The sequence below is a fragment of the Mesoplodon mirus genome (genome assembly GCF_964341445.2).
Source record: "Mesoplodon mirus genome assembly, chromosome: 13".
Taxonomy (NCBI): domain Eukaryota; kingdom Metazoa; phylum Chordata; class Mammalia; order Artiodactyla; family Ziphiidae; genus Mesoplodon; species Mesoplodon mirus.
The window spans coordinates 89,227,343-89,255,056 of record NC_138989.1 but is presented as its reverse complement, the minus strand read 5'-3'; the positions used below and the strand labels follow the sequence as shown (position 1 = coordinate 89,255,056).

The 27,714-nt window shown below is 42.9% G+C and overlaps 1 protein-coding gene across 2 annotated transcripts; it reads right to left on the bottom strand.

Moving 5' to 3' along the window:
• Positions 1–213: 213 nt before the first annotated feature.
• Positions 214–27,264, bottom strand: ADNP2 (ADNP homeobox 2). Of its 2 annotated transcripts, XM_082640066.1 has the most exons (5): positions 27,193–27,264; positions 18,992–19,112; positions 8,980–9,069; positions 2,190–5,341; positions 215–1,722 (listed from the first exon to the last, which is right to left on the bottom strand). In XM_082640066.1, the coding sequence occupies exons 2-5, from the start codon at positions 19,097–19,099 to the stop codon at positions 1,641–1,643; spliced, it is 3,432 nt and encodes a 1,143-aa protein (XP_082496192.1). In that variant the 5' UTR covers positions 19,100–19,112; positions 27,193–27,264; the 3' UTR covers positions 215–1,640. The 2 variants fall into 2 exon arrangements, with proteins under 2 accessions (XP_082496191.1, XP_082496192.1); XM_082640065.1 differs by having other exon boundaries at positions 214–5,341.
• Positions 27,265–27,714: the final 450 nt, after the last annotated feature.

Sequence of the window (27,714 nt, the reverse complement as noted above, 5' to 3'; positions counted from 1 at the left end):
ATAAGCCTAAAACCTTATTTAGTAACCAGTAACTAGCATACTATGAAAAGACTCCACATCAGAAGCTGAAATCCAATTAGAAGTCAGAAGTCCTTCATCACAGTGGTTCTCCTCAGGGGCTGATGCAGCCCCACAGGGACACCTGGCAGGGACACATCTGCCAGCCCGGGGGGTGGGTGGAGGTGCTACTGACTTGGAGGGCAGAGACCAGGGACGCTGCCCCGATCCTGCAGTGGGCAGGACAGTCACCTGAGCAAAGAATGATCAGGCCCCAATGCCAACAGAACCCCTAACGTGCACAACTGAAGGAGGGTCAAACCATGCAGACGGCAAGCTGCGCCGTTCGGCACAGAGCACAACCTGGAGAAAGGCCGACTCCCAGCCACCGCCAGACACGGCAAGGATCTCTAGCCACATCTATTTTGTGACCCTGTAATTAGTTAGCCCCTCTGGGTTGTGCTTATTTTCACAATGACAAGTAATGTTTTTTAGAAAATAAGTATGGTATCTACTTCCACGTTTAGATTGTTCCTGAGTCACCGTGATGTTTTAACAGTTAAAAGAATTAAACAATTCTATTGCAGTGGTGTAACAAGTTTTAATTCAAAATAGACACTCTGAAAACAATAGGTAAAAAAAAAAAAAAACTTGAACAAGCTCTTTGAATTTACAACAGAGCACACCAACAATCACACACCAGTTTCACGACTGCCTCAAAAATGCACATTATAGCAATGACATGCAGCTATTATATTTTAAAAATCCGTACGGTAACATTATCTTATTTCCCAGAGACTGTCTTATCTTCTGAGTATGTTGCACAGGCGCCTCTGCTGTGTATCACCAGCGCTACGACTTAAGGTCTAAACTGGATGGTCTCCATTACTGCTTCTGGTGCTTTAAGTTATTTTATATTGTGTGAAAAAACCGAGGCTTAGCTGTCCAAAGGAGAGTAATACACTTGAGCTCCTTGGCAATACCCCAACCCACTAACCTGGACAACTAGGCTATGGGAAAGCCCATTTCCCCAAAATGAATACGTTTACCTCTAGGAAACTGTCAGAGATTTAATACACCAACCAGGAGCCTCGCTCCGGTCTACTCATTTCACCCTGACCCCTGAAAACCTGTGTTTAAATTTCAGTTAGTAGCCACACCCAGGGGCCAACATTTTATTCCTGAGTAACACAGTCCTTCCCTTTCACTGGTGTATGAACAGCTAGGTTAGGAGGAGAGCGTGTGTGTGTGTTTTCAGTGTTTGTTCTAAAGGCACTAAAGATTTATGGTCCTATCTTTGAATGGAGAGAAGACTTATCAGCGTATCAAAAAGAGGGGAAAAGTCTACACTGAGAAGTATTTTTGTACCTACAGAATTACTTTATTTGTAAAATAACTCTTGACTTATGAGCTTTAATACCAGACTTCAGGTTCAGTATATTTTTAACAAATGAAAACATTTGGTTTTCTGAGTTACAGTCAAAAACAGCTGTTAGGACAAACCTGAAAAAACGTAAATCAAAAGTATAATCTAATAAGCAAATACCTTACAAGAAGAAATCAGCATAAGTTAATGCAGTGCATCCTTAAGGAACCAGACATGTCACAGGGGCTTCTACTCACTTCTCTAAACATTTACTGTATCATCTGCTGCTACTTGTGAAGCTGAGGGAGAGCAGTTTTAATTCGCAGTTAATCAAGTATTCTGAAACAAGCTGAAATTTCCTTAAATGAAAAACAAACATATATAGATTTCAGTTTTTATCATACGATACTGACACTACTGGGAAAACAAGGCATGCATGAAATATCAAAAGATTTCGTTTACATGACAGAGGAAAAAATGAAAAACAACTGTTACAAAATCAAGCTGCAGGAAACAATAAATTTGAAAGAACTATTCAGTTCTTTATATAGAAGTCTTTCTGAGCACCTGAAATAAATCTAAAGAGCAGCATAAAGACCACTGAAATTGATTAGTTCAACATACAGTGAAGAAAATAACATTTTTAAAAATCTCAATTGAAAAAGACTACTAATTATCTAGTACTTTAGATTTCCTAATTTTTTTTTACAAGTTTTGTGGTTCATAGTCAAATTTCAATCTGTGTTTAACATTTTTAAGTTCAGACATATCAAAGCCTAAAAGTACAGAAGGCTTATGACTTTTTATTGCTTTCATGCAAATATACCTTCTTTTTCCAAAAAATGAAGCCACGTCAATTTTCCACACCCATAAGAGTGAGGATAACAGTTCTATTTCCTTTTTACTGGGATATGGTCTCTTGTGGAAATAATCTCTAAGAAACTGCTTTTTTTCTTCGTAAGAACGGTCTTCGTATCTTTTGGGATTTAACGCTAAAACCTGGAGAGCGTCGTCGTGCACAAGGAGCGCCTCCGTCCTGCCCTCGTTCCTCTGTCTCTTAGAAGGCACGGCGCTCGCCTTCTCCGGGGACGGCTCTGTGTCAGCGCTCGTGACGAGAGGCCGCTCCGCGCCGTCCCTCTGCTCTTCAGCCCCGAAGTGGCCATCAGGCATCTTCCTCTTTACAGAAAAACTGGAGTCGTGTATCACCTCGCCGTTGACTAAAAGCAGTTCACTGTTGTCAATAAAATTAGGCTGGACCCGCAGGCCCGAGCTGCTGTCCTTTGGAGCACTGCGGCAGCGCAGCAGATGTATGGCAATGGCTGCCAGAGTCATGTTGCCCGTGTAAACCCCACAGCAGTGGATGCACTTGAAAGCCGGAGATTTCAAAATCGTGTGGACTGTTGGCATGATGTGGTGCCGCTCCTTCAGATGCAGCTCGTACGCCTCAGCCGTCACAAAGGTGCCGAAGCAAAAGGGGCAGGTCAGCGCCTGGTTGCCAGGCCTCCCGGGCGCACCCTCGGTCTGCGGCCTCACTTTGATGTACACGGGCACCAGCGACTTGGAGTGTATCCCAGCCAGGACGGCCAAGTAGACCTCCCGCTCACCCAGCTCCTCCCTGGGCAAGATGGTGATGAAGTCAAGGTGGGGAAACAGCAGGCTGCCATTGGCATCAACATCCAGCTGAAATCCTTTGTCACTATAGTCCCCGGGCAGTCTCCTCTTCCCGAGGTGCATAGCCCTACTATGCTCTGAGAGGCCTTTAATATCGTGGAAAGTGCACGGGCAGAACACGCACCCCAGGCCGTGCACCAGTAAGTGGCGGATAAGCTCCTCCTCAGAGACTAAGCACTTACAGGACAAACACCGAACTGTTTTCTCTCTCATCCACTTTAGAAACGGTGCACATGCCGCCAGCTTTTCCGGCTCCAGGGTTTCGGCGGATTTGGATTCGCTGTGCTTATGTGCCACTTCCATGTGGACCTGGTAGACATTGGAAGGGAAGAGCTCGTTGCAAACTGGACAGGTTTTCCACTGCTTTGCCTGTCTGAGCACCTGATTTGCCTCTGCCGCAGACGAAGAAGGCTGAACGAACATATTCTGAGTGGTATTTACCACCACTGGTGGGGAGGGCAGGCTGGCCATGGAGCTGGCCATCTGCGCAGCCGTGCCCGACTGCAGGAGCTGGATGGGCATCTGTGGGGGGGCAACAGTGGCGACACTTCCAGGGGGCACAGGCAAAGTGACAGATACTGGGGCAAGTGTGTATGTGGGGATCCCATTCACTTGTTTCCCTGTGGGTATCAGCTGTCTGAGAATAGAGCCTGACGTTAGGAAAGCGGTGTTTGGCGAAGCCCCGGGTCTAATGGGCTGATGTGCAGGCAGGATGTTGGTACTCACGGACTGATTAAGCTGCAGGACCCCCGGCCTCACCGGCTGGCCCACAGGGAGGACCCCTGACACGACAGGCTGGCTGAGCTGAAGAACACCAGAGTTCATGCCCTGGTTCACAGGGAGAACCCCTGACGAGACCGTCTGGTTGGGAGGAAGGAGCCCAGGTGGGACCACCTGGCCTGCAGGGAGAACCCTCAGTGGGACCGTCTGGCCGGGAGGGAGCACCCGCGGCGGGACCGTCAGCCCCGTGGGGAGCACCCCCGACGGGGCTGTCTGGCCAACGGGGAGCACCCCTGACTGAACCACCTGGCCAGCAGGGAGAACCCCGGAAGTTGCTGTCTGTCCTGAAGGGATAACCCCAGCAGGGGTCATCTGTCCCGCAGGAAGGACCCCTGACGGGACTGTCCGACTCACAGAAATCACCCCTGGCGAGACCGCCTGAAGAACTCCAGGGGTGACAGAGGGGTTGACAGGAAGGACACCAGACGCAACAGGTCTATTTACCGAAAGAACTCCAGGCCCAACTGGTCTGCTTATGGGTCCAACAGGCTGGTTGAGGGGCAAAAGCCCCGGGCGGATGGTCTGGTTTATGGGGAGGACACCGGCTCTGACAGACGTATTTACAGGTCGCACTGGCTGAGTCAAGGGAAGCACGGGAGGCTTTGCTGCCTGATTCAGTGGAACTCCACGAGAGAGAAAGACAGGCTGAGGCGCTGCGGGCGGCAGAGGGAGGCTGCTCTGGCCCACCTGCAGAGGACTGGAGACCAGAGTCACGTGAGACTGGGCAACAGCAGGCGGGGAGTGGGTGAGGCTTCCAGAAGCACCCGAGGCCACAGTCACCGGAGGGGGTGCACCCTGAACTGGCTGTACCACAGTCTGGCTCTGACTGTTCTGCGGCAAGGCAAGGTGGAAGCAAGGAGGTGCGGCTGGGATGCCCGGAGCACTGCTGTTGGGTGGTACAGCCACACGTGCAGCTGGTTTTGGAGCAATATGCATTTGCTTCAAAAGTCCAGTCTTCTTAATATGTTCTGAGATCACAGACCTAAGCTTATTCTCCAAATCCCTGTGTACATCCGACGTCAAGATGTGGTACATTAAAGCATCCTGGCTGCTGGCATTGGCATTGCACTTTTTACAGTAATACCTGTCGGATAGGGGCATCTTCTCTGTAGAACGGGGGTCGTCAGCTCTTGGTTGCTCACCCATCTCCTCAGTTTTCAGGCCAAAGTAGGAATTAATTAAGTGGTGGAAATGGGCTACCAGGACGTGCTTCTTCATGCTGTAGTACAGAGTGTTTGAGAAGTTACATTTTAAACATGTAAAACTTATCACATCGCTCCTAGATGAGCTCGTTTCACCTAAAATATTCACAGTGTAGTTCTGGACTTTCCGAGCAGGTGCATGAAACATTCTGAAGTGCCTTCCCACAACTCTGGGTTGAGAGGAAAACACACAGTTTGGACAAGGGATCACCAGCTCTTGGTCAATTTCATCTTCATGGTAACGATGTAAATGATTTTTGAATGAAGTAAGCACTTTTGTGGAGTATTTACAGAGGCTACAACAGTATGGTTTTGTTCGATATCTCTGTTAAAAGAAAAGAAAGTCAAGCATAGTTTAATAAAACTATCAGATGCTACACCTTCTACAGTTGACAAGTATATGATTCTGTTTCTTCGAACTGTCTAGATCTAGTGCTGTGTTGTAAGGGAAAAGTACCCACGGATAATGTGTAAATAACACTAGAGACCCTAATTCAAATTTTCACATGTCACAAAACAGTATTCTTTTCATTTTCTTTCCTTCTCAAACATTTAAAAATGTAACAACTATTCTCAGCATGTAGGCCATACAAACACAGTTTGGTCCCAAAATCACAGCTAGCTGAACCCTGTTTCCAAGCCAGCCATTAAACCACAAATCCCATCACTTAGTCCTATACTTTGAATTGATGCAGTCCTAACTGCAAATAATTAAAATAAACTCAATTTTCTGCATGAAAAAGTTATTTTCTCCCCTTCTCATCCCACTTCTCTTACTTCCAATGTCATTTTTAGTCCAAATTCTAAAACTCCTGGAATTTATCTAATATAAGCAAACCTGCAAACTGTTAACCCCATCACCACTGTCTTCCATTTCCCAGATTCCTGGAGAAGGCAGGAGACACACAGACGGCGCATGGCACAAGCAAGTAGCCAATAAACCATGCGACAAGCTCTGAAGAAAGAGGGACTGTGCCTAACTCACTGTGAATAATCCTGAGGTAAGTTCAGGCCACACTGTAACTCTGACAGTATGGTAATTCTCTGTAAGGCAAATATGGGAAATTCAACAAGCTTGGGGCACAAGAACAGACATCTGTACAGCAGCTGGCCAACTGAGGAGCAGTCTGTTCGAGCATCCAGGAAACCTTGCTGGTCTGACAACCTGGAGCAGTATGACAGCCTCCGGACCCCAGAGCTGGTGCCCCAGGAAACACGGGCCCTAGTTTCACAAAGGAGGAAGGTTAAGGTGAGGACAGGTTAAACGCTGGGGCAGAGGCCTTCCCGTTCTGCAACCCTTTTTCCAGCTATTGCAGTGGCCACAGGCCACCCCGCTCCCTCCCAGATCTGTGCTCTCGTGACCACTCTCATACACACACACACATACTCCCCTCCTGTGGGTTTTGTCGCCTTCTCTCCTAGTCATGCCGTTTTCCTCTTGGGTCACTGCTCAGAGAAATCACCCAAACTCATTCAACAACATGTTACTACTGCTTTCCCAGCAATTAGAAATCCCAGGTTCTGGCACTTCCAGGAGGATCTATAATAAACCTGGGCAACAGCCAACCACAGATCCCCAAGTAAGAAAAACATTTTTCACTGATTCTGACACACTCTTCCCCCCATATTTTAATATCTCTGAAATCTGAAAACACCTTACAACTGACAGTTCAATGCTGCAACACAGCTTCAGTGTGAAGTATTACTTCAGTTTCATTAGTGGTTCATTTTAAAACGGTGCATCTTATACTCCACAAAATGCTATACTGAAAAACCAGATACCGAATGAAAATTATACCCAGTTACAGAGTCAATAACACTTACTAACAACTTGTTACTGTCTGTTAGTATTGAACAGGTCTTTGGGTTAAGAAAAGGTTTCTTAAATATGACACCATAAGTATGAGCCATAATAGAAATCAATGATAAACAGGACTTCATCAAAGTAAGAAATCTGCTCTTTGAAAGACACTGTTTAAAAGATAAAAAGACAAGCCACAAGCTAGGAGACAATATTTGCAAACCACATATCTAATAAAGGACTTGTGTCCAGAATCACTTTTGTGGACATGTTCAAGTCTCAATAAGAAAACATATAACCCAATTTTTAGAAAACTGGCAAAACATTTTAAGCATCAAATACTTTAAAGAGGGATCCAGATGCCAAACACACGAAAAGATGCTCAACATCATTAGTCACTAGGGAAATGCAAACTAACACCAGAGCAGATACCACTACAAACCTATTAAAATGGAAAATAAACAGTAAGTCCGTAAGCACAAAATCCCTGACAAAATGTTCAGAGAAAAGCTTGTATGTGAAAGTTCTAGGACAGTGACCAGTCAGAAACAATTTGAGCGTGAGACCTTGGTTCACTGTAACAGAGTTAGAAAAAATAACCAAGGAGAGCAGCAGAAAAGAAGTGGAGCCAGGTGTTCTGGGTGCTGGTGGAAATCCTGTCCCCGTGATAGTCCCTGTCTCCCCGTCAGCCTAAGGCCTCAGCCTCAGGTCCCACAACAGCTGGGTTCCATCACCTGATATAACCTGAGCATCTTCGTCCCAAACCCAAAAGTCCAGCACATCTCATTTCTGTGCAGCATGAGCCACATAATCCAGCAGGATCACACTTTTCTGCTACGGTGCCCGAAACTGTCTCTGTTCACACATCCTATTACCCAGAGACAAATTAAGGCAAGAAGCTACCTACGGCACAGAGAGGGGTAAGGGACTAAACCGAGCAGACAACACAGCCTCCACCAGGCCAGGCAACAGTGGTTTATGGGTTTTTTTCTCAATATGGTATCTACTTAACAAATTCAACCTCCATTCTTTCATATTGTTATTTAACTTTTTATGCCAGGCCCTATTCACCCGAACAAAAAGATAAACTCCCTGAGGAAAAGAACCCTAATTTTCACCTCTTTGTATCAAGCACTCAAAGTTTTACCTACTTTTTAACAGGAATTCAAAATATGTTTCTTGATGAAAAGCATATCATTATACATTATACTGCATGTTATGTTACAGAATCTTTTAAGAATTTGGATGAGAAAAATCAGGGAGGCCCAAGAAAATATTCACAAAGCCAGGGTCTTCAAAACAAGGCATATTTGAATAGCCATGAGCTGTTCTGAGCAGAATAACCAAATCAAAGCAGGTTCAAGGAATCCTGTATCTGTGGGTAGAAAGGGGAGTTCCGGGTTAAGGAGGTAAAGAGACACAAAATAGAGGCAGAAAGCAGGACTCAGGACAAGGTGACAACGGAAATTTTTTTAAGTAAAATTCTGACAGAAAAATGACTCACTGGCTACAGGAATTTGTTTTTAAAGCCAGAATTCTTAAGGTCAACACGATCTGGCCAAATGGGGTGGGGGAAGCGGTGAGGGGAGACAGTGAAGTCGTATCAGGGACACGCTAGCTTGACGCTGATGAAGGTGCTAGTCCAGTGGCTGGGGGGTAGGAAGGGTTTTCCAGAAGAAAACACTTTAAGGAGAATTCAGCAGTATGTCACATATTTTAGCTCGAATCTGCTTAAGTATGAGGCTTCAAATTATTATAAACTGTGTTCCTCGATTCAAACTCCATATTCTTATTTTAATTTTTGAAACCAGGATGTACCTTCATTACATATAAAGTCATGACATTTCTTTTTACTGAGAATAGTTATATAAATCAGAAGCCCTTCTTACATCAGGGACATATAATAATCAAGGACAAATAATAGTTTCACTACATCACTTTACCAACTTGATAGGCGGAAAACTCTCAAAGCATCAATAATCCTATATTACAAAACGTTTAACTTTGTTTTTCTTTCTACTTCCCTGAATATTTACACTACACCTCCTCCTCCTCCCATTCATTCATCTGCAACCCCAAAACATATGATGTTCCTCAGAACTAAGTTGACACTTACCCCCAGGTTCTTAGGAAACATGAAAATCAAAAATAAAAATACATACCACTTTCTTTCCAGAAGGTTCCCAGAGAGAAATATCTCCCCATGATGTGTTATAAAAGTACTTCTCTCCTGGATCAAAGCCTTTAAGGTCCTTTTAAAAAGGGAGAAAAAGAGAGATTATTACATAATTTCAGAAGATAAAGAAATATTTAATTAGAACCTGATGGGATTACGTGGCACCTAAGAAATCTACTTGGGAAGAGTGAGATGAAAATGCAGCCCATGGCAAGTTGTGACAGTTCCCATCAAGTTGGAGACCTGGAGAAAATGTTGAAATAATCCAAGTTAATATTACAGTCTTTGTACCTCAGCAGCGGCCTTTTAATTTATGCCAAGTACTTACTGAGTTTACACTTGAATAGTAAATGAATATGCCTTCCGAGTTTTTACAGTGTCTTAAATTCAATGCACATTTTTTTCTTCCTTTCCCATCCTTTCTTGTTTGTAGTTCATTAAGCCGTCCTATTACAGAGTTGATTTCCTTCCTGGCCGTACTTTGTTAGGGTGCTGGATTTTTTTCCATGTCTTTAGTCTTCCGTAAATTCAAAAATATATATAAATATATATATTTTTTAAAGAGTAACAGTTTTGTAAGAAATAAACAGATGAGATTTCCACAAGTAAGTTCTGAAAGACAGAAACTGCATGAGCAGACACTGTCTTCCATCAGCGCGAGCACCACAGAGAAGAGTGTCAGGGTGGGGAATGACGTAGGGGCTCAAGTGTGTGGCTAACACCACCACAGGGACGGCAAGAGGGAAAGGGACGTGACTCTAAGACCCTAAAGCCAGATGCAGCAGGGTCCAGACTGAATTCCATTTCAAAGAGACAGAGTGTGAAAAATATTTGGGGGGAACTGGAGAAATCTGAATATGGACTGGGTATTAGACAGGATGAACATTTAATGACACAGAAAGATGAAGGTAACTGAAAAAAGCATGCAATAAAAGAGTGTGAGCGATATGAGCTCACTGTGGTAAATACTACACACATTTATATTTATATGTTTACACACATAAAGAGAAAGCTAAACCTCTGAATGGTAGGTACGTGGCATTTAATATTTCTATTTTCTAAAGAAATGATAGGGCTTCCCTGGTGGCGCAGTGGTTGAGAGTCCGCCTGCCGATGCAGGGGACACGGATTCGTGCCCCGGTCCGGGAGAATCCCGCGTGCCACGGAGCGGCTGGGCCCGTGGGCCATGGCGGCTGGGCCTGCCCTCCGGAGCCTGTGCTCCGCAGCGGGAGAGGCCACAACGGTGAGAAGCCCGTGTACCGCAAAAAAAAAAAAAAGAAATGATAACCTGTACTTTCTAACTTTCACAGTATATATTACTGGTTTTTTTTAAATAATAAGATTATTTTAATATAAAATAATTAGTTAAGCCGAAGAATGACAATTAATATCACATCTGCCTTGGACTATACCTAGGCTAATACACTGCTACCAAGTCAATGCAGAACTAGAGACAAGTGCAAATTATTGCAAGGATTTAAACTGGATTACACACTGCTTTTCCTGTGAGGTTTGTAACGTATATAGAGGTAACCTATGTGACAACAACCGCACAAAGCTGCAAGGGGACATGAAAGCAAAGCTGCTGTAAGGGTCTACACTACACAGAAATCAGTAGTACATGAGGAAGGTACCCACAACGCATAGCCGATACGCCAGAAATGGAGATAACATGGAATCATAAAAATATTCACCCAAACGAAAGCAGAAAAAGAAGAAAGAGAGCAAAGAACAGATGAGGTAGGTAAAAACAAACAGCGAGATGGGAGGTGTAAACCCAATCATGTCAACAATCACATGAAATAACAGGGGTTGGTAAACTGCTTCTTAAAGAGTCAGACGATAAATACTGAAGGCTTTGACAGCCATGCAGTCTCTGTTTGATACAACTACTCAATCCCACCATCGTGCACAAAAGCAGCCATAGACAATATGTAAACACTGATAAGTATGGCTATATTCCAAGAAAGTTTATTTACAAAATGGGCAGCAAGCCAGATTTGGCCCAGGGGTCATAGTTTGCCTACCTCTGGTCTAAACACTCAAACAAGAGGTAGAGAATGTCAGATTGGGTTAAAAACCACGATCCAAACCACCATCATGTGCTGTCTACGAAAGTCTCACTTCAAATACAAAAACCGCAAATTTATCAATGCCTGCAACTTTCTTTAAAATGCATCAAAAAATAAGATAAAATGATGAGTGTAGATATATGTTCATGTTAATTTTGTAGACTTTACGTGGTAGGTACATGGGTTTTCACAATACAACCCTTTCAGTATTTCTGTAGGCTTAAATTTTTCATAAGGAAATACTGCAAAAGGAAGAGGGAAGCAGTAATGTTCTATCACAGGCGATGAGAAGGGTTTAAAGGAAAGAGCGCTTTCCATTGTCAGATGCAGGAAAAGAAGAGCAGTAAGAAAAAAACACAATTATTAGGAAATAAATGGATTAAGAATATTTCAATATATTTTTGTACATAAGATGTAGAAACATAGATGAACACATTTTTTAAAATCTGTTTATACATATATAGGTCTCAGAAGATTGACATGGGGTGGGTTCAGTGCACTCTTTTTGTTTAAGCTTCCCTAATTTAGATGCAGCAACCCCAAATTTGTAAACATTGGTTGAAATGTTCTCATCTAATCTGTAACTTGATGCAAAGAAGTTAAGTGCACGAGTTGCCTGAGAAATGGCAGCTCTGAGCAGAACAGCAGAAAGGAACGTGGTGCAGTGCAGTGAGAAGCAAGTGCAAGAGTGGTCAAGCTTTTGCACCGAAGGCAGACCCTTGGGGCTTCTACGAGGGGAGAACAGTACCTCCAGGAAGAGCCTCAGAGTAGACAGGATGCAACAGAAGACTGGTAGGAAAAAAAGGCTTACAAGGTAATAACCCACAAGGCGACAAAAAGGCGAAAATGATCATGGATCCAAATTTCTACTAGACAGTCAACATTAATTCCTTCTATCTCATCCTCCCTCAATAAATCTGATAGATACTTTGAAACTCTAACCTAGGGACCTTCTTTTTTTAATCCCCTTTTTCCCTACCGCTTCTTCAAAGGTTTCTGGCCTCCATGTGACAGTATTTGTATCTCTGATAGCTGTTAATTGAGAAAACAGAGGATGACAAAAGCTGATAGGAAGAGTAATACTTTTAAATAAATTTGGATAATATTAATCACCTCAGTATCTATGAACATTTGATATATAACAGTAATTTAATGGGAGAGATTACTTTCAATTCTCAGACAATGCTTCATTTGAATTTGCAGCCACCAGAGAAACTGGAGTAACTCCCTAATAACTTCATGATTCCTCAAGGGTCCACATCATACATTAGAAATCTTTCCTCTAAGCAACATACACATCATACACAGAAAGAACATCCAATGTCTCTTCCACTTTCCCACTGATTACATTTGTGGTTTTTTGTTTTTTTGTTTTTTTTAATCAAGCAACCCAGTACTAGTTTCCTGTACATTTTAATGAGATTCAAGGGATGGGCCTGCCTAATGAGGCTGACCAAGCAATGAAAAGGATGGTCAGGACTGATCCCTGATGTGGGTCCAGCACACTCAAGACATGCCACATACTCTCCTAGCACGAGTTCTGAAAAAAAACTTCCTTTAGGGTTTTACATGGGGAAACCTGAGTAAAATAATGAAGGTAATCGAAAACACACTAAGGGCAAGTGCAGAAGAAACTAACACACCATTGTAAAGCAATTATACTCCAATAAAGATGTTAAAAAAAAAAAAGAAAAAAGTTGGAGAGCTCACACTTCCCAATTTCAAAACTTATCACAAAGCTACGGTAATCAAAACAGTATAATACTAACATAAGGATAGACACATAGATTAATGGACTAGAATTGAGAGTTCAGAAATAAATCCATGCATCTATGGCCAAATCGTTTTCTACAAGGCTGCCAAGTCCATTCAATGTGGGAAAAATTAGTCAAATAAATGGCACTGAGACAACTGGATTTCCACATGCAAAAGAATAAAGTTAGACCCCTATATCACACCACATACAAAATTAATTCAAAATGGATCAAAACCTAAACAAAAAGAACTACAACCATAAAACTCTTAGAAAAAAACAAAGGAGAAAATCTTCTTGACTTGAATTTGGCAATGGATTCTTAGATACTACATAGAAAGCACTGCAAACACGAAAATAAATTGGACCTCATCAAAATTTAAAACTTTTGTGCATCAAGATATTATCAAGAAAGTAAAAAAGAATGGGAGAAGATATCTACAAAACATATCTAATAACGGTTTAATATCCAGAACACATAAAAAACTACAACTCAACAACAAAAGGACAAACAATCCAATTTAAAAATGGGCAAGAGTTGAATACAAATCTCCAAAGATACACAAAGGTGCAATAAGCACATGAAAAGATGCTCAACATCATTAGTGGCCACAATGGCGAGGACGGGAGAGAAAGAGGGAGAGACTGAAAGAGAAAACAAATGTTAGCAAGGCTGTGGGTAAACTGGACCCCTCATTCATGGCTGGTGGGAACTGAAAAAGGTGCAGCCACTGTGGAAACAGTTAGGTGGTTCCTCAAAAAGCTAAACAATTATTACATGACCCAGCAATTCTCTGAGGTATATACCCTAAAACTGAAAACCGGGACTCAAACAGATACCTGTGAGCCAAAGTTCACTGCAGTATTATTCACAACCGCCAAAAGATGGAATCAACCCAAGTGTCTATCAACAGATGAACTGATAAAATGTGGTATATGCTTACATAATGGAATATTACTTGGCCATAAAAAGGAGTTAAGATTTTGACACATGCCACACATAGATGAACTTTGAAAACATTAAGCTAGTGAAATAAGCCAGTCACAAAAGGACCAATACTGCATGATTCCACTCACATGAATTATTTTTAATAGGCAAATCTATAGAGACATAAAGTAGATTACAGGTTATCAGAGGCTGGGGTGGGGCATGGGGAGTTACTACTTAAAGGTTACTGAGTTTGTTTGAGATGATGAAAATCTAGTTGCAAAATAGTGTGAATATAATTAATGCTACTGAACTGTACACTTAAAAATAGCTAAAATGCAGAATTCCTTGGTGGTCCAGTGGTTAGGACTAAGAGCTTTCACTGCCAGGGCCCAGGTTCGATCCCTGGTCAGGGAAATAACATCCCACAAGCCGTGCAGCGTGGCCCCAAAAAAAGGCTAAAATGGCAAATTTTATGTTATATATATATCTTACCATAATAAAAAAATTCTATAAATACACTTGGAGGATTTAAGAGAAAAAAGAGGTTAAAATGTTTCATTACTTATTTTATACTGATTACATACTGAAATAATATTTTCAACATGAGGTTAAATAACTAAATTTTTTTAAACTAAATTAAAAAAATAAAGAACTGGGAAAGTTTTCAAAATGACCGATGCAGTTGCACAGAGCCCTGTGCTCACAGGCCAGTGCTGGGGTGTAATCCCTGTTGTCAGCATTTTGAAAGTGTTAATAATTTCATCTTTGAATTTGTTTTATAAAGTGAAGTCTAATAGGACCATGGAGCATGTGTCAGGGGCCTGAAGCATCAGCTCACGTGTGGTCCTACCTCCACCGTCCTAGGACAGATTCTGTCCCTGCTCTCGGTCTCCACAACCCTCCAAACTCCCCTCACCCTGCAACCACTCCTAGACTCTTGTCCACCACCTGGGGCAATAACCAAGTTGTCAAGAGGTCCATATTCCCCAGTCGCCCTGGTGGGAGCCAGGCACAGACTCGGGGAGAGGAGGAGGAAGGTGGTAACCAGCCCAGCCCTGGACTGGCAGCACCAAGGTGTTTGGCAGATAACTTGGGGCCTTGAGCCCACCCTGGATCCAGGTAACAGAAGCATCCTGACACAGAAGTTGCAATCTCTTGGGAGTCACCCATCTGCTGTGGGTTGGGACAGTGCGCCTGTGGGGCCTGTCCATGGCCCCACATTTTCATTTTGCACAGTGCCCTCCAAATTATGTAGCTAGCCTTTGATTTAACTCATCAAATGTTAACTTTTTTTTAAAATATCTTGATCTAATTTATTTTATTTTTAAAATTTTTATTTTATTTATTTATTTTTGGCTGCATTGGGTCTTCATTGCTGCACGTGGGCTTTCTCCAGTTGCAGTGAGCAGGGGCTACTCTTCGTTGTGGTGGGCAGGCTTCTGGTTGCGGTGGCTTCTCTTGTTGTGGAGCACGGGGTCTATGCACGCGGGCTTCAGTAGTTGTGGCACAAGGACTGGTAGTTGTGGCTCACGGGCTCTCGAGCGCAGGCTCAGGAGTTGTGGCGCACAGGCTTAGTTGCTCAGCAGATGTGGGATCTTCCTGAACCAGGGCTTGAACCCATGTCCCCTGCCTTGGCAGGCGGATTCTTAACCACTGGGCCACCAGGGAAGGCCCCAAATGTTAACTTTTTAAAAAACCCCTCAAGATACTCTAAGGGGTAGCAGGGTTTAGATCTATTTTTAGAAAAGGAGATAAGGTTCTTGGAAGAGCCTATTTCCCCTAAGATTCATTTTTCTCAGCCAGGCTTTTGACAAGAATTGTACAGCCTACAATTTGAGGGCCTAAATCTTAGGATAAGTGGAGTTGTATACACCTTGGAAATCAGAGAAGGCAGAGTGATTTCTCACTATGAAACCTGAAATGCTGGCTAAGGAAACGGAAAGGACCACGTGGGCAGGTGTTCCCAGGGCTGACTCTCTGTAAGCGCCCACAGACTTCAGATAAATTCCCTCTTGCTTAACTTGGTCAGTACTGGTTTTCGTTGCTTGAGACCAAGAGACTCTAAATAATACAATGGATTAAGAATAAATGCATTTGACATGGAAAGAAGTTCTTCATATGAGATTCAGTGAAAAGTAAGAACAAAGCTACTAGGACAGTATTTTATATAGTTAGATCAAGTCCTGTTTCTAAAAATCTGGAAAGATATAACAGTGTTTACCATGGAGATTCTGGGGTAACGGTTTACAAGTGAGTCATTTTTTTCCTCTCAGTTTGTGTATATTTTCTAATTTTTCTATAATGAACTTCTACATTGCTTGAATTTTCAAAAATTTTTCAAAATATAGGACCAACTACAAATTAATAAAACAAAAATTTTCCCCCAAAAGAATTAGTAAAATTTAACCCAATAGTTAATTAACTAACAATTCTGATATGCCATTCAAATCTCTTACTTTTCTCTTGTGAAGTATGTACGTTTCTGTGTCACTATAGTCTTGGAAAGAAAAAGTAAACAGTCCTGAACAAATTCAGATGAGTAAACAATTCTTAGGCTGACTGAGGAAGCAAGTTAGTGAGGAATGTCCAGTTTTTACGCCATGTCAAAAACAAAGGACTCCAGGATGAAAAATTTTAGTTGTTACTGGCATTTTACCTAAAAATAAAACTAATTCTGTAACAAAATTCCATTTAAAAAGTAAATTCACATTAAAGGAGACTCAAGACAGATGACAACCAAAGGCAACACCTGACCCTAGATTGGGTCCACCAATGACAGGGGGAAAAATGCTATAAATGATGAGACAAAAATGTTATATCAATGTTAAATTTACCTAAGTTGATAACCATCCTGTGGCAATATAAGAAACTAATCTTATTCTTAGCAAACACACACTTTAAGTATTTAGGTGATAAGGGTCATGAGAAAAGCAACCTACTTAAGTGGCTCAGGGAAAAATACTACATACACAGCACGAGCAAGAGTGTGCGAATATTAACGCAAATGGGAGGGAATGTTAACAACCGGTAAGTCTGGGTCAAGGGGAATGAGTGTTCCCTGTACTATTTTCATTCTTGTAACTATTCTGTAAGTTTGAATTATTATTTCCAAATAGAACACTTGTTTTAAAAACTGAATTCACGTAGCCTAGTTTGATGGGGGTTAGTCAACTGGGTTGTGATTCTAAATTCCATGTTCCTGAAATACTCTTCCTAATTCCACTGGAGAATCCTACCCTATCTTTAAAAACACGGGGACTTCCCTGGCGGTCCAGTGGTTAAGACTCTGTGTTTCTATTGCAGGGGGCATGGGTTCTATCCCTGGCTGGGGAACTAATATCCCTCATGCCATACGGCACGACCAAAAATAAATAAATAAATAAACAAATAAAAACAAACAAAAAACAGTTCAAATCCCATCTCCTCCATAAAGGCTGTTCTAGCCTCCTCAGCTAGAAGTGATCTGTCTGTTTCTCGCTATGATTGTTGCAAGTTTGTCTCAGCTCCTGCTAGACTGTCAACCCCCTTCAACGGTAAGTATCCTGACTAATTCTCTACATTCCTTAGAATGAGGACACTGAGGCCCAAAGAGTAACAGATTTGCCCAAGGTCACACCATTAGCTACTAGCCAGGACTAAAATGAAAGCCATGCCTTTATCCCCCAAATATTCCAAAAAGAGTTTCAGTCTGTTACTGAAGGCACTGCTATACCTTCAGGGTACATTTTTTGAGCATCTACCACGTGCCAGGCACCATTCCAAAAACTTTCTCATACGTCATCATTTGAAATTTCCTCAGTCTATACATATTGTGCTCTTAGCTTGTTATTTTTATATTCTCTGCAAATATTAAACTTGCATACTTATCTATTATTAATGGACAATGTGTCCACTATCTACCTTCTCAAACCTGTCTCCAAAAAATTATCCTGCTTTCTTCCTCATGCATAAAATATGACTTACAGACAGAGCTGCAAGAACAATGACAGTACTCTCACTTTAAGGCTGTTCTTGAACAATGTGTCTAAGAGCTTCCAATTCAGTATCTCCCAACCTTTTATTTCCAAATAAACTTTCAGGCACAGTCTGCGATTAAAAGTACTTCTCTACTTGGGTTTTACTTTCATTCAAATATTAGTTGAAAAATATTAGTTAAAAAAAATATATATGTTAAGCATGTACAGGTAATAGAGTGGATAACAAAACAATGTGGTCCATGCCTTCTTACATTCAAGTGAGGGATACAGATAAACAAATAACATCAGGTATTGCAGGAGTTCTGAAGAAAAACAGAACAGGTAAGATAACAAAGTGAAAAGGGCAGCATTTTAGGGGGAAGATCTCTCTGGGGTGGTAATGTTTGAAGATAACTATTTGAGGTCTTTCTTTCAGAAATTTTACTTTAGAGCAAAAATCAATTCTGACCATTAATGAGAATCCTGGTTAAGTATTGGTCTTTCAGCATCAGAACACCTGAACACCTTTTTATAAATAAAAGTCAATCTGGTTCAAAGTCTGAGATTTGAAAATTTAGAAACTGAACTCTTCCCAGGCCAATAACACCTTGAATTGAATTCTTCACAAGTCTGAAAAATTCAAAGCAGACACGGTCCCTATTTCAATAGCTATGAATTAAACATGCATAGAATTATAAGTGGCTATAAAGCTACAAAGCAAGCTTTATTTAACAATTTTTATTTCTTTATGCCAGCCATACATTCTCAAGTTATAAGAAAAGATAAAATTATATGAGAACATAATTTATCAATAAAGTGTGTGACTGTGACCTTAATTTTTAAACTTTTATAAGACTGAATGTATTAAATTCACAAATCAGAAAAAAACAGAAGAAAACAAACAACCCTATCATACAAGTATGCATCCCCATTTGACGATCACTCTAACAATACTGGAAAATTGAGTTAGTTTTCTTCTGCTAAAATAATTTATATAATTCAAGACATTCCCCTCAAAGATCAAGAACAAAGATATGTTGCAACTAATGACTATAAACGGTCCCTCCTAAAAGTAAGGTTAAAAACTGGAAGAGCCTCAAGTAGCCCACTTTAAGTCAAAGACATGAATAAAAACGAATGCTATTCCCATGCCTCATTTCAAGAGTCGGCAATCTCCATCTTGAGGCATCTTACCCATTCTCCAAAACCTCCCAGTTCAAATCTCACCACCCCCAGTATCTCCAATATTACTGTTTTCTCTTAATCTGTTACTTATGTCTTCTTACCTTCAGCAACTCCTTGCAGGTGTCAAGCCCAATATCCACAAGAATACTTTTCACCTTTTTCCGTACCTTCCTGATGTTGTCAAGATTCTCCACGGGAATTTGAAACATTTTTGAAATTTTCCTTAAAAGGGAAGAAAACAAAACTGTAATAAGTGCATATACACATACACGCACACGCACACACACACACACGTAAAAATTTTTAAAACAGGGCTGGTAAAGCAGAGTAATTTTTATTCTGGGACAATTAGATTTCCACATACCAAAGAATGAAGTTGGACTCTTCTCTTATACCATACACAAAAATTAACTCAAAATGGATCATACATGCACATGCACAAGGTGAAATTTTAAAACTCTCAGAAGAAAACATAGGCATAAATCTTCATGACCTTGGATTTGGCAATGGATTCTTAGATATGACACCAAAAAGCACTAGCAACAAAAGAAAAAATAGATAAGTTGGACTTCATCAAAATTAAAGACCTACCGGCTTTGAAGGAAACCATCAAAAAAGCGAAAAGAGAATCCACAAAATGGGAGAAAATATTTGTAAATCTTATTTCTGATAAGAAACATATCCAGAATACATAAAGAACTCTTATAACAATAATTAAAAGGCAAATAAATAACCCAACTTAAAAATGGGCAAAGGGGACTTCCCTGGTGGCGCAGTGGTTAACAAGCCGCCTGCCAATGCAGGGGACACAGGTTCAATCCCTGGTCTGGGAAGATCCCACAAACCGCGGAGCAACTAAGCCCGTGGGCCATAACTACTGAGCCCATAAGCCACAACTAAAGAGAAGCCCTCGTGCCTCAACTAAAGATCCCACGTGCCTCAACGAAGATCCTGTGTGAGGGAACATTATGCTATGTGAAAGGAGCCAGACACCAAGGACCACATATTATATGATTCAATGTATATGAAGTATCCGGAACAGACAAATCTATAGAGACAGAAAGGAGAATACTGGTTGCTTAAGGCTGAGGTGGACTGGAAGGTGATGGCTAAGGGGAACAGGGTTTCCTTTTGGAATAATGACAATATTCTAAAATCGACTGTGGTGATGTATGCACAACTCTGTGAACCTACTAAAAGCCACTTAGTAAGTACGGTTTAAATAGGTGACCTGGGGACTTCCCTGGTGGTCCAGCGGTTAAGACTCCACGCTCCCAATGCCGGGAGCCTGGGTTCGATCCCTGGTCAGGGAACTAGATCCTGCATGCCGCAACTAAAGATCCCGCGTGCCTCAATGAAGATCCCATGTGCCGCAACTAAGACCCGGCAGAGCCAAATAAATAAATAAATAAATAATTTTTTTTAAAAAGGTTAAGTGTATGGTATGTAAATTACATCTCCATAAAGCTGTTTTTAAAATACCTGAAAAAGCATAAAATTAAAATAAATCCTGTGGTGCTTGACCATGATAAGAGGTATAGCTGTGACCTCATAATTCTTAACACATACATAGATTAAAAATAAATACATTTGTTAATGTGTCTGTGTATATTGTATAGCTCTGTCCACTGAGAGAGCCTGGAAGCAGTTACACAGCCCAGTAGCAGTGAGCACTCCTTGGCCCCAAATCTTTTTTTTTTTAATTATATTTATTTACTTATTTACTTATTTTTGGCTGCATGGGGTCTTTGCTGCTGCGTGCAGGCTTTCTCTAGTTGCGGACAGAGGAGGCTAGTCTTCACTGTGGTACGCGGGCTTCTCATTGCGGCGGCTTCTCTTGTTGCAGGGCATGGGCTCAGTAGTTGTGGCAGACAGGCTCAGTTGTTGTGGCTCACAGGCTCTAGAGCGCAGGCTCAGTAGTTGTGGCTCATGGGCTTAGTTGCTCCACAGCATGTGGGATCTTCCCAGACCAGGGCTCGAACCCGTGTCCCCTGCATTGGCAGGTAGATTCTTAACCACTGTGCCACCTGGGAAGTCCCTCAAATCTTACTTTCTAAATACCACTTTCCATTAAAAGGAAACAGGGCTCCTTGGAAAAAACGGCTGATTCTAGGGCTGGAGCACATAAAAGACAAGATGAGCCTAGAATTTCTTATGCCAGAAAATAACGAAGTTGCTCAAAGAATGGTGAGACATGTCAAAAGGACTCAAAAGAAGTCAGCTTGAAGAAGTTCCCACAAGCCAAATATGGGACAATGTGGGTACCAAATAAGTAATGACAATAACAGATTAACCTGTGGCACTGAATTTTCCAAAGATAGTGTAACAGTATCTCCCATCCCACATGCTTTCCTTAAAATATGTCCTTGACACTCCTCCCAAAAAGTAGGGGCATCTATGCTCCCACCCTTTGAACCTGGGCAGAACTTTGTGGCAACCTCAACCACTGAAGTATGGCAGAAGTAATGCCATGTGAATTCCAAAGGTAGACCATAAAAATGCCACATGCTTTTGCCTGCCCTCTGGGTACCATTACTCTTGGAATCTAGACTCCTTATTGTAAGAAGTTCAACTAGCCCACATGGAGAGGTTCCACATCAACCAGCAGACACAAGAGTGAAGATGCTCTACAGCCTGCAGCTGTCCAGTCACCCTGAGCCTTTGAGTCTTTCCAGATGAGGCCCCAGACACTGTGGAATATAAACAAGCCATCCTCCCTGATCCCACCTGAACTCCTGACCCAAAGAATTACTGAGATTTTTAAATAAAATGTTTCAGTCTACAAAGTTTTGGGGTGGTTTGGTATTAAGAAATAGTAACCAAAATATAACCCACTAGAATATAAACTTAAGTCCATGGTAACATAAACAATTTAATAAATTGAAAGTTTAGTGAGGAATGGGATATGTTACATGGTTTCCAAGCATCTCCCCATAAAATACTTGTTAATAACCAAAGGGGAAAGTGTAATTCACAGAAGTCTGGCAGACATTCAGTTAAGAGACACTACAAAATACCTAACCTGCAATCTTCAAAAGTGTCCAAATGATACAAGGGAGCACTATTCATAATAGCCAAATGTGGAAACAACCCAAGTGTCCACCAAATGGTGAATGGATGAACAAAATATGGCATACCCATACCACAGAATACTATCTGGCAATAGAAGTAACTAGGTACTGATGCACGCTACAACATGAATGAATCTCGAAAACATGATGCTAAGTGAAAGAAGCCAGACGCAAAAGTCCTCATACTGACTGATTCCATTTACATGAAATGTTCAGAAAAGACAAATCTACGGAGATAGAAGGTAGATTAGCAGTCAGCTGCGGGTGGGAACAGGTAGTAACTGCACATGGATAGGTTTTTGGGGAGAGTGCTGAAAATGTTCTAATATTAGATTGTGTTGTTGGTTGCACAACTCTGTAAATTTACTAAAAATCAACTAATTATACACTTAGAAAAAGATCATGGAAGGAAAAACTAACAACTGTTCCAGATTGAGAGAGACTAAAGATAGTTAAATACAATGCGCAATTCTAACTAGATTCTTTACTATAAATGATGTTATTGGAACAACTGGCAAAACTTCAATGGAGTCTGAGGATTAGATGGTAATAAACTGATATCCTAATTTTGATGGTTGTGTTCTGGATATATATGAGAATGTTCTTATTGTAGGAAACAGACAATATTGGGGGTAACGTGGCATCATTTTTGTCAACTTAGTTTCAAATGATTCAGGGGAAGAAGTTCTTTGTACTGTACTTGCAACTTTCTATAAATCTGAAACTATTTCAAAAAAGGTTTTAATGTGCAAGCTATAAAACAAAATCAGTTAAGCTCGAGTTAAAGAAATGCCAGGTAAAAAAATGAATGCCAATTTTCTATCATCAAAACAGTAACTTAAAGATTGATAATACCCACTGGTAGTGAGGATAAGTAGAAAAACGGTAATTTCTACATGTTTAGAGGACAACCGGCAGTATCTTCCAGGATTTTAAATAACCATTTCTGTAAGTCTGCAATTCCACTTCTATACCCTCTTATAACCCCTTCTCCCTCAAGGATAAGCTTGGTGCCCCTCCGAGGAATTCCCAGAGTGGCCAGTTTATACTTACTTCATCGCACTCACCTCACTACGTTGTAATTATTTACTTCTATACCTATTTTCCCTATTGGACTGAACTTCTTCAGGGCAGGAATCGTTTTCTTTGCACATCTGGGCCTATCACTGAGGTTCAAAATGCAAAGGATATGGAGGGTTGGTGAGTTGGAGTCCAAGACATTCCAAGTGAATAGATCAGCATCAGAAAATGACTAAGGTAAGGTAGTAAAAGTCTGAATATACTGGGCAAAAGGTAAGTAAAACCAAAAAGGTGGACTGGAATAAAACGAGATGAGTAGGGCAGGGAGGGTTAACAGTGGGAGGACCTTTTCGTGGGTAATAAAGAAACATGAAGTATTTGAGAAGCTGATTTGGAATGGACACGCTTTTCAGACAAGTATATCTCAGGCTCAGTAGAAAGTGAGCTTGAAGGATCATTTATTATTTTAGAATTGGGAGATATAAAAATCATAGGAAGTAAAGTTAAAAATAATAAAATTAGGGCCTCCCTGGTGGCACAGTGGCTGAGAGTCCGCCTGCCGATGCAAGGGACACGGGTTCGTGCCCCGGTCCGGGAAGATCCCACATGCCGCGGAACGGCTGGGCCCGTGAGCCATGGCTGCTGAGCCTGCGCGTCCGGAGCCTGTGCTCCGCAACGGGAGAGGCCGCAACAGTGAGAGGCCCGCGTACCAACAACAACAAAAAAAAACCTAATAATAAAATTATTAACAATAAAATTCACTGAATTGGATTCTAGGCTTCAAAAGCATAATTTAACAGAGGAGCTGTCAAGAACCTCGTGGTGGCATTCCTAAATATTAAGCACAAGGTCACTTTCAAGCCCAGACTGGCCTCCTTGGCCAGAGCAAAGCCTCAACAAAAAGCCTTCTTCACGCTTCCCACTCACTCTACCAGACCTGCCGTTATCTCCCCCTTGAAGCCCCACTGTCCTCTCTATCCTTTGGGGTCCTTCTTTCCCCAAAGCTGGTAAATAGGATTGTCCAAGGTTAAGACCACCATCCACATATATCCAAAACAAAAAAGCTAAATTTTTTGCTTGCAAAGAAATCTGGCCTTCCGTAGCAAGTGCTGATCTTCTCACAGTTTTGAGAAGCAAGGAGCACAGGGATCGGTACACTGTCACGCAGTTTAGGGATTGGCCGATTTTCACAGCATGGTTCCCAAGGCTGCTACTGACAGGCCGGCCCTCAGGAGGAAGGCACTGAAGAGAGGCTTCCAGTGACGAGGCAAGTTTTAGAGGGCTCTGCAGTTACTTGTTCAAGGCTTGGGAGGAGGGCCAAGGAAGTCTGTCTTCTTGAATTTGGAGAATAGGAGCTTTTTATTCTCAACTGTAAGTGCCCCCATTCCCTCATCATTGCTATTGTGGTTGCCCGCCCCCTCCCAAAACAAACACACAGATCCATTCTTAATTTAAAAAAAAAAAAAAAGTTTCCCCTTTTCAGCAGTTTGCTGTTTTAGGGAAACCAAGTAAAGATAAAAAATAAAATATCGGTAAATCACAGAAGTGTCATAACCTTAAAACAATTCTTTCAAAATCCTGGTCTACTGTTGCCAATCACTCTGGGGAACAGAAGGTGACTTTTACCATTATTTCTCCATTCTAAGAGATGAAAGATTCCATAGAGGACCTAGTGGATTAATTAACTAGGAGAGAAGTTGTTCAATGCTTCCATATCTATAGATCCTTTATTGATGCTGTTCTCTATATATTCTTAGTACTCAATTAAATCTGTATCTTCACCATTAGGAAACAGCAGGCTAATGCAGCTGCACTAATCTATCAACCTCTGTTCACAGTAAATTACCTTTAATTTCACAGTGTGTGGTAGACACTGAACTACCAAAAATTGCGCTGATGTGCACAAGAAAATATTACTTCCCAAAGAGGCACTTAAAGGGTTTCTTTCGTTGCTTTTTAGTATCATGATTTAAGAATATTCCATTATTGAAAAAATACACTACAAAAAAGAAAATCATTCAGGTAATAAATAATACTTTTTAAAGCCACAGAACTTTCTTTTGAGTTCCTGTGAAATCTAAGTTCTAAAAAGACTTCACTTCAGAAGCAACCCCACACAATCATCTCACGAGCAAAGGATTCTGGAGCTGCGCTGCCTGAGTTCAAATCAGCTCCACAGTTGACTAGCTGTGTGATCTTTGACAAGTCACTTAATCCTGGGGCCTTAGTTCCTTCTGTGAAACGGACTGCACAGCTACTCTGAGAAGTGCTTTTGAGAAAGAACAGTCTAATACAAGAAAAGCACTTAGAACATAAGACTGTGAGTTTGCCATTATCTAACTCCAAAAAATCTAAATGAAATGTCCCAACTATTGGAATACAGGTTTGTTGTTTTTTGTTTTTAAGTAACTTTAAAAACACATAAATATTCAGGGATTTCCCAGGGGGCGCAGTGGATAAGAATCCGCCTGCCAATGCAGGGGACACGGGTTCGAGCCCTGGTCCGGGAAGATCCCACATGTCGCGGAGCAACTACGTCTGTGCGCCACAACTACTGAAGCCCGGGAGCCACAACTACTGAAGCCCGCACGCCTAGAGCCCGTGACCCACAACAAGAGAAGCCACTGCAAAAAGAAGCCCACGCACCGCAAGGAAGAGAAGCCCCGGCTCGCCGCAACTAGAGAAAGCCCGCGCGCAGCAACGAAGACCCAACGCAGCCATTAATTAATTAATTAATTAATTAATTAAAAAAAAAAAAACACATAGTATTTATACAATGCATGAAAGCAAGATTCAAAGGTCTGGGTTCAAACACAGGAAGACCCCTTCTCAGACTTGTGGCCTTCAGCAAGTCATCATCTTTCAGTCAGTCTCCCCACTTGTAACACACTGCCCTAACAGGTGTGTGACATCCAGAGTGGCGGCCACGGCAGAAAGCTGGGGCGTGACCCCTCAAAGGGACTTCAACCACAAATTCACCAAAAGCATATCGCAAACCTGGGATCAACTTTAAAAGGTGTCCCAGATTTCTCCAGCTAAAAATCCTGTAACAACTCCACCTTCACCTCCCGTCACCGACCTTCAATTCCTAACCCTAAATCCAGCTCCCACGTCCTCACCACTGCTCAGACGGACAAGTGAGCATCTCCGCCCCACTCCGGTCCATCCTCCAGGCCAGCACCAGTTCCCTTCCTGCACACAGGTCTGTCACTTGCACGCCTAAAGACCACTGGCTCAACACAGCTGCATCTCCAACCAGAATATCAAAGTTCGTTCAGCTCTAAGTAAGTCACGCATGCATTACTTGACTTCCAAAGATGAACACGCACTTCCCACAAGACGCACTTTTCACGCGGTCCTCTCCCCAAGACGCTCCCCACAACCTTGACTCTCCGCCCCACCTATCTGGCGAGACCTGGGTACCCGCCGGTGTCCGCCGGCACTTGCCCATCTGCATTGTAAATCACCACACAGAAGAGTCCTTCAGGTCTCAAGAGGCTGCCATTACCCATTCCATTCAATTAGAACGAGTTTTAAGAGCATTCAGGTAAGCCTCCCATTCAAATTCAAAGAAAATACTTTAAATATTTAACTACTTATCATTTTGCAACTGTGTACAGGGTGAACTGGTGGCTACAGGTTTGGACGTTCCAAAGCCAAGTGAGAGGAGAAATTCTGCACACAGACTGTACGTCAACGCAGTAAGCGACGACATATGAAAAGTTAAAACGTTCATGTCAACAACTGCATGTGGTCAATATGCAGGGGTGAAGGAACTGGGCTTTGCTACCGGCTGTTCTCTCCTCCTGAGAGACAGCCGCCACAGGGCAGGCCGGGTGAGCTCGCATCCGCTCGGCCCGCGTCCGCACTCGCTCCGGGCGGCTCCCCGGGTCCCCGTCCCGCCGCCCTCCGCACGCCCGGCCCTCCCCTGCCGCCGCCCAGTCCCCGAGTCCCCCTCACCCCGGTCCCGTCCCCCCGCCCCGCCCCCCGAACCCCCATCCCCGCCCCCTCCCCACCCCCGGCCCCCACGTGACTCGGAGGAACGACGGGTGCCCTTGTGGCGGCGAGCCCCGCGCCGGGAGAACGTCGCGGGATTCGTGAGGCGGCCCCGGGCCGCGAGGTGTGGGCGGGATGGGGCGGGGCCGCCGCCGGGACTTCGCTGGCCGGGCCGGGCCGGGCCAGGGGCGTCGGCGCAGGCCGGGGTTACCTACCGCTGGGCGACCGCAGCGGCGCTGCGTCCCCCGCTGCTCTCGCCGCACCCGCTGGGGCCCCGCGCCCGCCCGCCTCAGCCCCGCGCGGCGGGACTCCGGCTCGGCGCGCGCCCACCCCGCGCGACCCCGTCCCCTCCTCCCAGCTCGGCCAGAAAGAGAAAATGGCGCTCGATTGGCCTCCGGAAGTGACGCGCGCCCTCATTTGCATGCCGGTGCAGCCAGCCAATGGGGGAAGAGTGTGCATGGGACCCCTGGGCACTGCCCCACAGGCCCCTAGGGGCCCCTGTCTTAAGCTGGACTGGAGACTCAACAGTAGGAATGGGGGTCTGTATTGAAGCTCCCTCCCCTCACCCCCCTCCTGCCACAGTGGACTGGCCTGCCAGCCTCTCACCAGCATCTGTGCAAACTCTCGTGAGAGTTTGAGAGGGTGATGATGTCATTTGAGGGGGTGGGGCGAGTGTGTCGTACCACGTGACCAATCACGTGGGTTCACCAGAGCTTTGATTTCATTTGCATGGGGTG

Bases quoted from the DNA above. Each gene is read 5' to 3' on its own strand.
- ADNP2 (XM_082640065.1), bottom strand. From the start codon at position 19,099: ATGTTTCAAATTCCCGTGGAGAATCTTGACAACATCAGGAAGGTACGG. The intron at 9,070-18,991 runs GTAAGAAGACAT...CCTTTTTAAAAG, and splicing joins CCTGCAAGGAGTTGCTGAAG to GACCTTAAAGGCTTTGATCC. The intron at 5,342-8,979 runs GTATGTATTTTT...TTCTTTTAACAG, and splicing joins AACCTTCTGGAAAGAAAGTG to AGATATCGAACAAAACCATA.